Here is a 14,912-nt window from a genome sequence, read left to right on the forward strand (position 1 = left end):
TCCAAGAAAGAAGCAGTATGATATTAATATGTTAGAGGTGACTGAGTATCGGTATTTTATTTCGTACAAAGAAGAGGCAAGTGAGAAATTAGGAGGTTTGAGTGGGTATACGGGGGAAGCCGGTTATGTGCCGAATACAAGATACGTCCTCCATGACATTGATGAGGAGGAAAAAAAGAAGGCCTTGCAATATCACAACCACGTTTGTTGCTTTTGAAAACCTAAAAATTTAGGGTTTGTGGGTTCTCAAATTTGGGCATCCAATTTTTTTTTAAATATTTACAGGTTGAAAACAGGTATTCAACGGGTATCCGCGAGTTGAAAAAAATCTGCGGATTTTTTTATGCGGGTATCCGACGGGTAGCGGGGCGACTAACGGGTATGTTTTTTGCATTCAGGTCAGGTTCGGGTATCACATTATCTGTCCCTGACCCTACCCGTTGTCATCCCTATTTATGACTATGAGGTGGCATCAATAATTGACGTGACAGATGCAGGCCATCACATTAAGCTGAGTTATCACCACATTTTGCAATGTCATCATCTTCAACCTTTCCCCAAATCCGAAACCTTAGTAGTCCATGGCAGCCATCAAAAAACGCCACAACTAGCCTCCATGCATCGCCACACAACCACCATCATCACAAAACCATGATCGTCTTCCTCGCACAATCGCAAAACCTACAAAGCATCAGTAGAACCACCATAGACAGCCAATGTCCATGCGTCATCACCACGAACCAGGTTCGTTTTCTCTTCATCCTCGTGCGATGAAGCAACCCAAAATGCAAGAACTCTATACTGAGTTTTGAACTTACAGAAATTCAGAAAAATCCCCAATTTAAAACCCTAAAATCGTGCCATCATTGGGCAAGTTCTCTTTTCCCTTCTCGCGCAAATCCCAAATTTCAAACCTGCAGAAACTCAAGTCAATCTCCTTCAACCTATAAACTCATAAGCATCTAAAACGCAAAAGCACCCAAATAGAAAAACTCTTTCATATTCATCACACAGATTGAGCAATCTTCTTCGCACAGGAGCCTCAGCCCTTCTCTTCAAATACGAATCGTGAGTTGCTCCTTTGTCAGCCACCACGAGGTCATTGTCACGCCTTTGTCTCAAACCAAAACCTGCAAGGAAGGCCAAACAAAGAACCAACCAAAACCCCTTCGAATTGCGCCGCCATCACGCTTCCAAACCCAATCGCGAACTTGCAAAATCAATCTCCTTCATCGCGAGCTTCATCCCTGAGCATCAAGCCTACAAAAAGAAACCAAGCAATCGAAACAGAATTGTAGGAACCCTAGAATCACTAGGGTTTCTAATTTTGGGAAAGGTTAAGATGATAAACCCTAATTTCGTTTTAATGAACCTTAATTTCAATTTTCATAATCTTTTTTTTTTATTTTTCAATTACACATATTTCACGTAATACTCTACATCTAGCAGGCCAATTAATGATTCCACCTCACAATGACAACTCGACTTAATTTTAACCCCGTTAAGCCAATTTAACGGTAGAGACCCAATTGCTTTGATTTCTACTTTTAGGGACCCAATTAAGAAAAAAAAAATACGAAAGTGACCTTTTTAAAAAAACCCAACATAAATAGACACTATCAGAATTATTAAACCTATATTTATCTAGTAATTTAATTTTTATATTTAGATTTATAATTCACCTCTTATATTTTCTTAACTTAATTAAATCTCATTTGTTAAATAAAGTTAATTTGATTTTTTCATTAAATTGATATTAATATCATTTGAAAGTGTCACGTGTTAAAATCTGATACACTTTTCTATTTTAAAATTTCTTTGACTTTTATTTTTCATTTTTTATTCTTTTTTTTCCATTACCTCGCAACACATCCTTCCTTACCTCCTTCACATAAGCATAACAAAACCATGTGGTAAACTTTAAAATTTCAATTTTGTTTTCTAAACTACTATTCCCAATGGTAATCTAGAATCTTAACTATAGTCAGTGAAGGAAGGTGGAAGGAGAAAGGTGGTGAAAGGTGGAGGTAGAACATAAACCATATCTTGACAAGTGACACATTCAAAGGACGTTAATGCCAATTTGGCCAATTATGCATATATGTGTGTGTCTATGTCTATGTCTATATGTACGGTGTTGGTGGTTATTGATAAGTGTTTGATATTAGTAGATTTTTAATGTTAATTTGGCATTTATCTTACTTCGATTGTGTATAAAATCAATGTTAACTACCCTAATTTCACTTTTTTGCTGAAACAAAAGAATTTAAGGAGTCAAAGTTGTATTTTGAAGGAAAGAAGAAGAAATTAAACATTTTTAATGAAATCTATCACAACACGATTATAGCGCCATTTTAAGGGCTTGAGCCATGAAGAAAACCTAACAAAGAAGGTTTCCTCAAGCCCTAGCCTGAAGCTTGAGCCATGGAGAATCATCATGAAATAACATCAGGCATGTCCAACCTAGTATCTCACTACTTAAGCCATAGAGGAAACCCACTAAGTAAGGAAGCCTCATGACTAGAGCCATGGACTACTTTTGAGTCATGTTGTCAAGGTCTATAAATATCAACATTTTGGACAGATTTAGAGACTTTTGGAAACACTTCACGACTTTAGTTTTAGACACTTTTGATAGTACTTTTAGAGAGACTCTAAAGAGTATTCTCATACAAATCCTCTTTAATCAATTGAACATCTTTAGAAGATTCGGAGATGTATTGTCTTCATTGTTTGTACTTCTTTCTATCATATATGAGGAGCTTAATCTCCCTTGTGTTGGAGAAGAATGTAAATAGATTTGAACTCTCTTGTATTCGGAAATACCTTCCATTTAAGAATGATTTATTTTGATCTAAAGTTTGTGAATTGACTTATACTTGTTGTTTGATGAACTTATCACTCATCTTATATAACTAGGTAAGATTAAGTAGGAACTAGTCTTCAGTTATTGTCCAATCAGTTATCATGTGGGCTTCTAGATGCTAGGAATAGATCTAGAGTGTGGAGTTGGAAATAGAATCCTAATCTTAATGTAGGTGAGTTGGCTATGCAATCACTGATGATTTAAATTGAGCATGCTGGAAATAACCTAGCCTCTAAGTGACAAGAATGGACCTAGAGTTACATTTAAAGAGAAATCTCAGGATTTGATCATCTAGGCTTCATGCTTAGATGTAAATCTGATGCAAAAGAGGAAAAATGTATGAAGTCGAGTTTCAACATGATTTAATCATTTAAAGTCACTCCTTTAGTAACTAAAATTGATTTCCGAATTGATTTTACAACATTTTCACCAATACAAGCATATTTTTTACACATCAATTGCTTTATAAAATATCAAATTAGTTAAAATATTGTGTTTTCTACCAAATCCACATGTATATGACACTTATTCACTACAACAACCTAGCATACTAGTTGGTATATTTTGGGTTGCAAACTGCACGCAAACAGTTACATGTGTGTGTGATACATACATACATACATATATAGAAAAAGAAAAATGAAAGCATACAAAATTTTACGAGGCATGTTATATATGTTATGTTGATACATAGTCTTTATATGTAGAATCTTTTATTATAATGTAGTCATTTTATTTTATTTTTTTTCTTGTGTTTTGTTATTGTTGTGTGGATCCAACAATTGGTGCCATCATTTAAAACAATACAAAAAATGTTAAGAAGAGAAAAGTTTAAAGATATGACAACCAATGTTGAGATTGGGAAGCTTTCTAGTGAAAACAACTTCAAATTTTGAAGGGTTCAGATGGAAGTTATATTGACACAACAATTATAGAAAAGTTTTAGAAAATAATTTTGATATATTTTTATTCATAGACAAGTATAATATATATATATATATATATATATATATATATATATTATATATATATAAGAATCTCTATAATTCATATTCTCTTAACATAATTACAGTTGCATAAATCCTTGATTTCCAACAACCATATATTTAACTGTCTAATAAAATGAAATAGAATATTTGATTTATCTAACACCTTTACTCAAGTTGGTGCATGAATATCACATATTCCTAACTAGATAAAGACTTATTAATTACCCCATTTCCCACTCTTTTAGTGCGGACATTGACTAATTACAATTCCGACCTTACAAAGGGAAAAAAAATTATTTCAACTGCAAGTTTCTCTTTGATGAAATATTCATCAATCTCAACATGTTTTATTCTATCATGTTGCACAAGATTATGTCCAATTGCTATTGATGATGTATTGTCACAATATAAATTCATTGGTTGCTTTGGTTTATGTTAGATATATTATCCTTATCATATCTTTATCTTTTATCTTTAACTATTTTGTTATTATTTCATTATTATTTCTTATTTGTATTTGGGCTCAGCCCATATTTCTTTTACTATAAATAAAGGACCTTATGTGTATATTCAACACTAGGGAGATTAATCTCATACATAGTTTTCACTATATTTAACATGGTCTCTAGAGTCAGATTCTTTTAAGGAAAAAAATATTGTTGCCATTACACCCCCATTGCCCGTGGTGCCATTATCTACCATTGTTACTACCAAAGTTTCAGTTTTGAGCGACGATCATACGGTTTTAATCGTCTCAGCTAGGCAAATATTGTGTCGTCAACGACCCCTTCATCGGAACTCCTACATGCCCTCAACACCTTTTGAAGTTGTGGATCTACTCCCTTTTCTATTTGAAATACCTGGAAAACATTAGAAGGGGGTTGAATAATGTTGTGAAAAACGTTTCTCCAAAAGGTAGTTTTAGAACTTTGTTAAAGATTAAACAATTTATACAAGTTGTCAATGCTTGAGTTATAAAGTTTTGTTTAAACTAAAAGTTCAGAAATAAAATGTTTTTCAATTGTTTAGACAAATCTACTCCAGTGTTTTGAGAAATACAACTTTTAATAAGGATAACGTTCAGTAATAAGAGCTTTTATAAACGGTCGTGTTAATAAGTACCTACAAATTTTATAAGTAAAACATTTTGCAAGATTGAAGTAATAAACACACAGTTATTTTATACTGGTTCACTCCACTAAGCTACGTCCAATTCTCCTTTAAGACTTCTTAGAGGATTCCATTATAATATTCAAAAAGATTACAACTGAGTATTCACACCACTCCTTGTATCACCTAGTCAATCCTAATTCGTTACTTTAACTATAACTGAGTATCAACCACTCCTGATTGTGCAGTATTCTTCATCACTTCTGATATCCCTAAACAATCCTGACATCTTCTTGATACGCCATCTAATTGATTTTTACCTATTCTTGGTTTCCACTAGAAAAACCATGTATCAATCAGATACATTGTCTTAATATCATTTAACTCCACCGAGCTAATCTTTAAGTGTTTGTATTCTCTTCAGAATGTGCAATCAATCAAATTGCTTACAAGTCCTTAAACGATTACTTTCACAAAGAGGATGTGCTTACAATACAATTCAATATAACAGAGTTTTTAGAGTTTTCTTCTCTTCTTACAAATGTAAGCTTATGATTCTATGAAGCTTAAGAACATTTTCTTTCCTTTTGTACTTGTTTTTCTTCTCAGATGATTTCTTTTGTATTTGTGTGCTTATTCTCTTTATCTTCTCTTCAAGGATCTTGTTTTTTATCTTTGGATTTTCTTAGCCTTTTCGTAGGTAGTAGTTGTAGGTTAAAGTCAACTTGTCAGAGTAAACATGTTTTTTATAGTACTTTATCAAAAGTAGGTTGTACGAACTCTTCAACGCGACTTTTGATAGTGAAAACATTTCGTGAATGTCTTCTTTGTCTCTAACGTGCACTTATGACTTGTATATGATAGAGTAGGTGGATACCTGACATAGGGAATTGCAAAGAGTAGAGTAGATGTGCATGCAGGAATATATGTCATTTTTCTTATCACTTTTTTTTTTGTTTTGAAACATTGTGCATTTAATGCTTTTTAATGCGCTTTTAGAGAACCTATAAGCTTTTTAAATTTCTATTGTTCAATTCGTTTAAGAATTCTTGTAGAGATATTAAGCAGTTCATAAAGCTTTCATCGTTGGATGAAAATGTCGTTTGATATAAGGTATTGTTTAGCCTATACAAGACGTTACCTAACAATGTTGTGTTGTTTTTGGAACACTATTTATATCTTTTACTACGTTTACCAAAAACATCATACATTATAGTGAGAGTTCGTTTTACATTGCTTTAGCCAAGTATAGCAATAACGTGTTTAACAGGATTCTCATATAGAACATTGACGCATTTTTATGACGAAATTGTTTGGTAGTGTATTTACTAAGATATTAATGGATTCACTTAAGCTTTCCTTTAGACATTTAAACTTCATAAGACTTTTTCATAAAACACTTATCTTTCAACGATATTATTTTCCACAAAGACAACATTTTGTCATATGCTCATTTTGTTTATTGATGTTTGTCAAAACATATAAGGACGTTAGACGGTCCCGCCTCATAGACGATCTTGTCTTAACATCTCATGCATGGTGGCATGTCTCCTAACAATTCAGAATGTCGAGGTCGCTCTTTTTTCTCTTTAAGGTTCATCTTGTGTGGTTGCACATCCCATTTCCTCTCAAACAACTATTCAGAGCATGGTGATTGCTCTTTTTCCTTTTTCAAGTGTCTTGATTGGAGAATCTTAGATTTTTAAGGCTTATCTCTCTTGTTCATCCATGACTTATTTCGCTACCGTCTTTTCTGACTTCTCTTTTGTCACCATTGCATTTGACCCGTCTATATATGTTTTTCCTCCCATTGCTAAGATGTTTTTTATTAGTTTATTTATAGGCATGGTGACTTTTCAACGATGAATTTTTCGTCCACTGGATGTCAACAATGCATTACTCAACAACGATTTGCAATAAGAGATTTACATGGAGCAACCTCCCAAATTCATTGCTCGGGGGAGTCTTTTGGGTTAGCATTTCGTCTTTTGTGTCTTATTCACAAATCATTAACCATTTGGTGTCATTCAAGTGCAAAATCAGATATTTTCATTAAATATTTATAAATTATATTAGTAACAAGCTTGGTACATACGATTTGTATGCACTAGCTTGAGAGAGAGTGTTAGATATATTATCTTTATCTTATCTTCATCTTTTATATTTAATTAGTTTGTTATTATTTCTTAATTTTATTTTAGGCTTTGCCCATATTTCTTCTATTATAAATAAAGGACCCTAGGGGTATATTCAACACAAGGGAAATTAATATCATACATAGTTTTCACTATATTCAACAGTTCAAAACCTAAATCTGATAAAATATTTTGTACCCATAAAAGTTCACAATCCCAAGTATCATGTATTTAAACTATGCTTTGACACTTCATCTTGCTACTATCAATTTTTTTTTACTTCTTCAAGTTACAAAATTCTCTCAAACAATGTAAAGTATCCAAAGGTTGACCTTCTATCATTTTTTAAACCTGCTAAGTCAACATTAGTATACTCTTCTACCTCTAGGTTTCCATGATTTAAGAATAAAATTCCTTTTCTAGAGTAGACTTTAAATACCACAAAATCTTTTTAACAACATTCATATGAGGCTTGTGTGGGTCATGCATAAATTGATTTACAACATTCACTACACAAGTAATATGTGGACATGTATGAGACTTGTAAATTAGTTTTTCCACTAGCCTTCGGCATTTTCCTCTATCTATGCTAGCTGAATTTGATCATTGAGAAAGCATATGATTTTGTTAAATTAGAATGTCAACTGGTTTACACCCAAGCAACACAATTTTGGATAGTAAATCAAGAATATACTCTCTTTGGCATAGAAAAATACCATATTTTGATCTAACAACTTCAATACCCAAAAAATATTATGTTTCCAAGTTGTTTCATCTTAAATTCATATGCAAGATATTTTTGCAAACTAAAAATCCCATCATGGTCATTTCTTGTAATTACGATATCATCTAGATAGATAATTAAATTTGTAATTTTACCTTTTCTTTTCTTAAAAAATAAAATGTGATCAGAGTTACTTGCTCTATAGCCAAAAGCCTTCATAGATTTAGTGAACCTTCCAAACCATGTTTTTAGGGATTGTTTTAATCCATATAAGCCCTTTTTTTTTAATTTGCAAACAACCATTACTTTCAGTCTAGCATACATGGTGGGGAATCAATATAAATTTCTTTTAAAATTTTTTTTAAGAATCATTTTTCACATTAAACTATAAAAGAGACCAATCTTGATTTGTTGCAAGTGATAAAAGTTTTCTCATAATGTTAAACTTAGTTACTAATACAAATATCTCTTGATAATTTATACCTTTAACTATTACTTATGTTTTATATCTCTCGATAATTTCATCGACCTTATATTTAAATGTAAAAACCCATATACATTCCACTTTTTTCTTTCTTTTTGATAAAGTCATAAAATTTTGGGTGTTATTTTTAAAACTACCATCTCCTCAAAACACAATAAGTAACACTTAGAATTATATTTTAAAATCGTGTGAGAATGTTCACTTCATCAATAATTTCATTTGATAGATACAATATTAAGTTTTAAAGACTACAAATGAGAGTTTTACTTTTCTTACATAACTCAACCAAGATGATAAAATTATATATAAAAAAAGATAAATAATATTTAAAGTAAACATAAACATATTTTATTTAAAAATTAGTAGGTGAAAAATGATCCTATTATTCTCAACAACTACCAGCTAGGATCCAATTTTAAAAGAAGACACACAATTTGATCAGACACAAAATTTGAAAAAGAAATAGAAATAGAAAAAGACAGTTCGTTCCACCTAGTAGTGGATTGGTGCTAAATCACAAACACGTAATTTCTTATAATTTGTAACAAATATAAATAAAATTTGCAGCTAAATATATTTTTCATTCTAATATGCATATATAACATACCTTATTTAGCTGATAAAAATTATTATATGTATTCTTTCTGTTTCATCTCACCTTTCAAATCGTAATACTTGATTATTTAATAATGCTTTAATTTATTTTCTTTCTCACACTTATAAATTGAAAAATATATTTTAAATTAATAATAATTATTCTTTATCTCAATACAATAAAATAACATAATAAAATAAAGACACAAACGAGTTTTCTTTTAATATTTATTACTTTGGATAACTACCACCTTTTATAATTTTTTTAGTCTATTTATTGTGTACGGAATTGAATTAATTTATGCATGAAAGCGAAGATTTGTTTATCTTATTTAATAGAGAACTGCTAAACTATTTTTTATAGGAATAATTCTGATTATATTCTATATTGATTAAATTAAGTGAAAATTGAAAGCAATGGCAACCCAACAACAGTTGAATAGTTAAAATGGTCCCCTATTTCCTCTTTAATGTTTTGCAACTCAGTTAAAAATTTGAATCTTCCATCACAACTATATTTTATTTTCAACTATTCAAAGTTTATAACTTTTTCTAATTTAAATGATTATAAATAATATCATCGATATTTATTTATCTTATAATTATGATGACATTAAATAGGACAATAGATAATAATTATCATTCTTTGTTTTATAAGACAGAATTTATGCAAACTTAATTGTTCTTTAGTATAGTACATACCTCATAAAACTATAAGCACATATAAAAATCGTTTAAATTCATTGATATTTAAGAATACTTTAAACAAAACAAACAAACATATAACCATAGTTTTTCTTTCATCCATAAGAATTATTATGGTTTAATATAATATATAAATATATATATATTCAAAATACTTCCAAACACAAGTTATCTTTAAACATACTCATTTTAGTGTGACAAGTGAAGTTAAATAAATGTATATTCAATTCTTTTACGTTATCAATGTATAGTAATTAATTGTTCATCTTGAAACTATATATGTAAACATAGTATAGCTACCCACAATCATTAATAAATAATTTATAGTACAAGACTTTACCAAACCCTTAATTATTCAAAAAGAAACAGATTCTCTCATGTATTTATTTGACAGAATTATTCAACACTAAAATTTTGGAAACCTTTTATAACCATGCCCTAGCTATTTTTTTCAAATCAAATAATGATATATGGATATGTTTTTTATTTACTAACATATTCAAAGTGAAGTCTATTCAATGTAGAAAAAATCATGCTCCTTTGTCATTGTATCAAACATTTGTCTTAGCGTTAGTTCTTTGATGGAAGCAGCACAATAATGTTCATGCAATGGACACCAAAAGTTGGAATCATCCATTAATCATTTATCAATAATTCCAAGAAAATATTTAAGAAAATATTTAAGTTCATGGCATTGATATGACTTGTACAATCATAATATTTTGTATTAAAAAAGATTTTACATTTGATATTTTTATTCAGAATTTTTTACTAATTTTTTTTTCTTTTTCTATAACCATTCGATCATTTATAGATTAGAGAGTCAGTTATTATTGAAACGCACATATTAATTACTATTTGGACTAAACAGTTGAGAAGTTAGATTGGTTGATCAATGGTTAAGGCGATTAATTATGATATGAATAGTAAAATATGATTAGTAACAATTGAGTAGTAATTAGGATGTTAATCCAAAGTTTATTTCAAAATCTGTAAATATAAATTTGAGGTAAGAAAGAAAGTGATATGTATTGACATTGAAGTGTTAGATGGAAAAATGTTTCAAATGGTCTGAATGAGCTGTTATAAAAAGACTTGGAATTGAAGACAACTTTATACCCTTAGACGATCTCCTGGACCTTTGGACGGTTGATCTCAGTTCTACACATCAACACTAGTGCAAAAACGTTGTTTAACGTCAACTAATAGACGTCGGTTTGTTGATAATCCGACGTATATGAATGAACGGTGGCATTATCGTAAATAGCTTGGTAACGTAGACCTCGATTTCCAGACAACCCGACGTCTATGATATTGTAGACGTCCAAACTACTGCAAACAGACGTCTAATGGCCTGAGGTAGGTCAGAAGACAGTCCCTTAACGTCGGTGTTCACGAGGGGCCGACGTCTATAGGACTACAATTAATGTTTTCACTTAATTCCCAAGCGCTTAGACGTCGCTTAGTCAACAGGCGACGTCTACGGCCTGAATATGGAAGGCGCGAAGATAAAAAATCTTCAATTTAGACGTCGGGGATCACTGCACTTGACGTCTACTTGCCTGTAATTAATTAGATTCACCAAATTCGAGGGCCATAGACGTTTGCTAGAAAGGGCACCGACGTCTATGTGCCTGTAAGTAATGATGTGCATCATTATAGACGTCGGCGCCCCATTGTGACCGACGTCTAGTTGGATTCAAAAGGTCAGTTGAAAAGTTAACTTGGACGTCGAATTAGTAACAGAACTGACATCTATAGTCATTTAGACGTCGGCTATCTGGAGAAACCGACGCCCAGTTTCATTTTAAATACACCGCACACTCTTCGCGGCATTCAGTTTCTGATATCTTCCTCTTCCTCTTCTCCTTTTTCTCTCGCGGCACTCTTCTTTTTCTCTCTTTCGGCATGTCTTCTTTTTGTTACGGCATTCTATAGTTGTTTCTGATATCTTTATCGTTTTCGTCCTCTCTTTTTCTCTCTTGCGACATTGCATCCCAGGTGCGTGGTTTTTTTTTTATGCTTACCGTTTGTTTAGTCTTTCATCGATTATCTTCTGGTTCAACTGATTAAAATTTGCTTTCTTTGTGTTGTGTTTTAGTGCAATTTTGTTCCTTTCTTGGGATAACGTAGTAACACATTCTCCCTTTGCTAGCTGCCTCCCGGAAATAGCGGCGTCTTTTGAATTTCTCTTGATTGTTTCAACCCAAAAACAACCCTAGGTCGTTGTCTAGTTTTCGTTTCACCGTGATTTTTTCCTCTTGCGGATGAAAAATGGAACTAAGCAACCACCCAGGTTCGGTTTTGGGTTGAAGGGACCAGAAGAAATTCAAAAGACACAGGCTTTTTTTTGGGGAAAACTAGCAAAAGGAGAATGTGCTACTAGGCTATCCAAAGACGGGAACAAAACTGCACTAAAACACAACCACTGTAATAGACGTCGGTTAATGCAAACACCGACGTCTATAGTGACTTTAGACATCGGTCTTTGTCATGTTCGACGTCTATATGTGTTCTTCGACGTCGGATAATGCATTAACCGACGTCTAATTAGTGCCTTTAGACGTCCATTCGCACCAGTGCCGACGTTTATTGACGTCGTTCGTGGGCACTAACTGACGTCATTATAGATGTCTGTTGTTGGGATGTCAGATGTCCCATTGACGTCACCGGTTTAGACGTCGGTTTAAGACTAGACGTTAAAAGCCCAAAATAACCGACGTTAAAGAGCGTTTTTACACTAGTGCAAAACATTTAGAAATACAAAAATTTATTGTTTTGTGCACTTTTACTGCATGGTTATTTTTGGATGTAAAACCTTTTTGAATGTACTGTCTTATGACTTTGGTGTTATGATGAGACTTTTAAGAATCAATTTTCAAATTACTATTCTTCCATTTTAAATCTTTCACTAATTTGTTGGTCATCACCTTTAGTTTAGAATAAATGGATTTTGTTTGTTTGAGCTTCATGTAATATGCATATTGTGTTTTCATACTAGGCTACAAGAACATGTCATGACATACGAAGACAAGTAGTTGTAGACAATGGTAGAGTCAAATTCTCCATCCCCAAAGGTTTTCAAAATCTTAGTATACAAGAACATAGAGACTCTGCATAGCAAGGAATAACAATAATGATGGCAAGGCCACATATAATGGTTGTACCTTACCCAGCACAAGGGCATGTGATTCCTCTAATGGAGCTTTCACTGATCTTAGTCAAACAAGGTATCAAAATAACATTTGTGAACACCAAAGAAAACCATGACAGGATCAAGAGTGCACTCCCAAGTGGGGATGGTTTACTATCTCAAATTTGTCTGGTGTGGATTTCTGATGGATTAGAATCCTCAGAGGAGAAGAAAAGACCTGGAAAATCATCTGGGGCAGTGTTGAAGGTTATGCCAGAGAAAGTTGAAGAGCTAATTGAATGCATCAATGGATCAGAAAGTGAGAAGATCACGTGTGTGCTTGCTGATCAGAGCATTGGATGGGCACTTGATATTGCAGAGAAGAAGGGAATTAGAAGAGCAGCTTTCTGTCCTGCATCAGCAGCACAGTTGGTGTTGGGATTGAGCATTCCAAAGTTTATTCATAATGGAATCATAGACAAAGATGGTGAGTTCATACTTTTCAGATATTATTTGTTTCTTTTCTTTTTCAATGACATTACTTACACAAATCAAGCTACTCAAAGAGTTTCATGAGTAATCAAGTAGTATCATGCATATTTATGAAGTCAAGAAAACAGTATTACTTATATGTAACACTCCTTTAATTATGAAGAATTTCCAACACTTGTGAACTTCATAAATTGATGTTTTATAAGCTGCAATTAGCATTGGCTTAGCATAAAAATGTGCTCATAAACCCTGAAATGAAACCAGAATCAGCATATTGACTTAGTGAGTTTGAGAAGGATGGTAAAAGAGGTTGTGAGTTCAATTACTTTCACTAACATAATACTGACAAGTAACATATTTCCATAAAAAAAAAAAATCATACTCATTAGTATTCATGTCTTACTCAGCAATTTAATTATCCAGGAACTCCATTGGAAAAGCAAGTCATTCAACTAGCCCCTACAATGCCAAGTGTAAGTACAGAAAAGCTTGTCTGGGTTTGTGTGGGAAACAAGACCACTCAGAGGCATATTTTCCAACTCATGGTAAAGAACATAGAGTCCATGAAGAAAACTGAGTGGCTGCTTTGCAATTCATCTCATGAACTTGAGTCTGCAGCAATTTCTATGGCTCCAGAGATCATACCTATAGGGCCACTTCTGTCATGCGATCAACTTGGCCACTCTGCAGGCAATTTCTGGCCACAAGACCTATCTTGTTTGAAATGGCTAGACCAACAATCACCAAACTCAGTAATATATGTTGCATTTGGAAGCTTTACAAAGTTTAGTCCTCCCCAGTTCCAAGAACTTTGTTTTGCTCTTGAACTTTGCAACAGACCTTTCCTTTGGGTTGTGCAACCAGAAGAATCAAAAATTGCATATCCAGAAGGTTTTGTAGAAAGGGTGGTGGAACGTGGAAGAGTGGTGGGTTGGTCACCACAGAAGAAAATTTTGATCCATCCTTCAGTTGCCTGCTTCATAAGTCACTGTGGTTGGAACTCCATACTGGAAAGTGTCAGCAATGGGATCCCAGTCTTGTGTTGGCCTTACTTTGCTGATCAATTCCTAAACAAGAGCTATGTTTGTGATGTTTGGAAGGTGGGATTGGGACTTGAACCAAATGAGAGTGGCATGATCACACAAGGTGAAATCCAAAGCAAAATCCATCAAATTTTTAAAGATGAACAATTGAAATCAAGGGCTAGAGATTTCAAGGAGAAGATTCAAATTGGCACTGGACAAGGTGGTCTGTCAAACAAAAATCTAGACAGCTTCATCAGCTGGATAAAAGGTTGAAAGAGTTAAAAGTTAACAGCATTTGCTATTAATGTAATACAATCATGGTTGCTTTCAGAATCCTTTTCTTCCCCCTTCTGTGTTTCTGTCTGTGTTCCTTTCCAATGACATTCTCTTTTTTCTTAGTTCAGTTGTATTATAATAATAAAATCCCAGAGACATGTTATCATCATGTACATGCCATAATTTTTAACCATGAACTCACCTGCTAAATGTTATGGATACTGAAATTTATGCACTTACTGGTGTGAAAATCCCTCTCACTGCTAAATAATATTAAATCTAAGTGAAACTGAAAATCTGTCAAGTAGCATCTATTTGAATTCCATAAGATTCTGATGTTTATGCCCCTGACACTCTTGCAGCATTGGCTTTCATATAA

General features: G+C 32.8%; 1 protein-coding gene across 1 annotated transcript; it reads left to right on the forward strand.

Annotated features, from left to right (window-relative positions):
* Nucleotides 1-12,746: 12,746 nt before the first annotated feature.
* On the forward strand, nt 12,747-14,590 carry LOC106757505 (UDP-glycosyltransferase 83A1-like). Its single transcript, XM_014640181.2, has 2 exons — nt 12,747-13,227; nt 13,656-14,590. The coding sequence occupies exons 1-2, from the start codon at nt 12,747-12,749 to the stop codon at nt 14,528-14,530; spliced, it is 1,356 nt and encodes a 451-aa protein (XP_014495667.1). The 3' UTR covers nt 14,531-14,590.
* The last annotated feature ends 322 nt before the right edge of the window (nt 14,591-14,912 follow it).

This window comes from Vigna radiata, chromosome 1 (genome assembly GCF_000741045.1).
Source record: "Vigna radiata var. radiata cultivar VC1973A chromosome 1, Vradiata_ver6, whole genome shotgun sequence".
Lineage (NCBI taxonomy): Eukaryota > Viridiplantae > Streptophyta > Magnoliopsida > Fabales > Fabaceae > Vigna > Vigna radiata.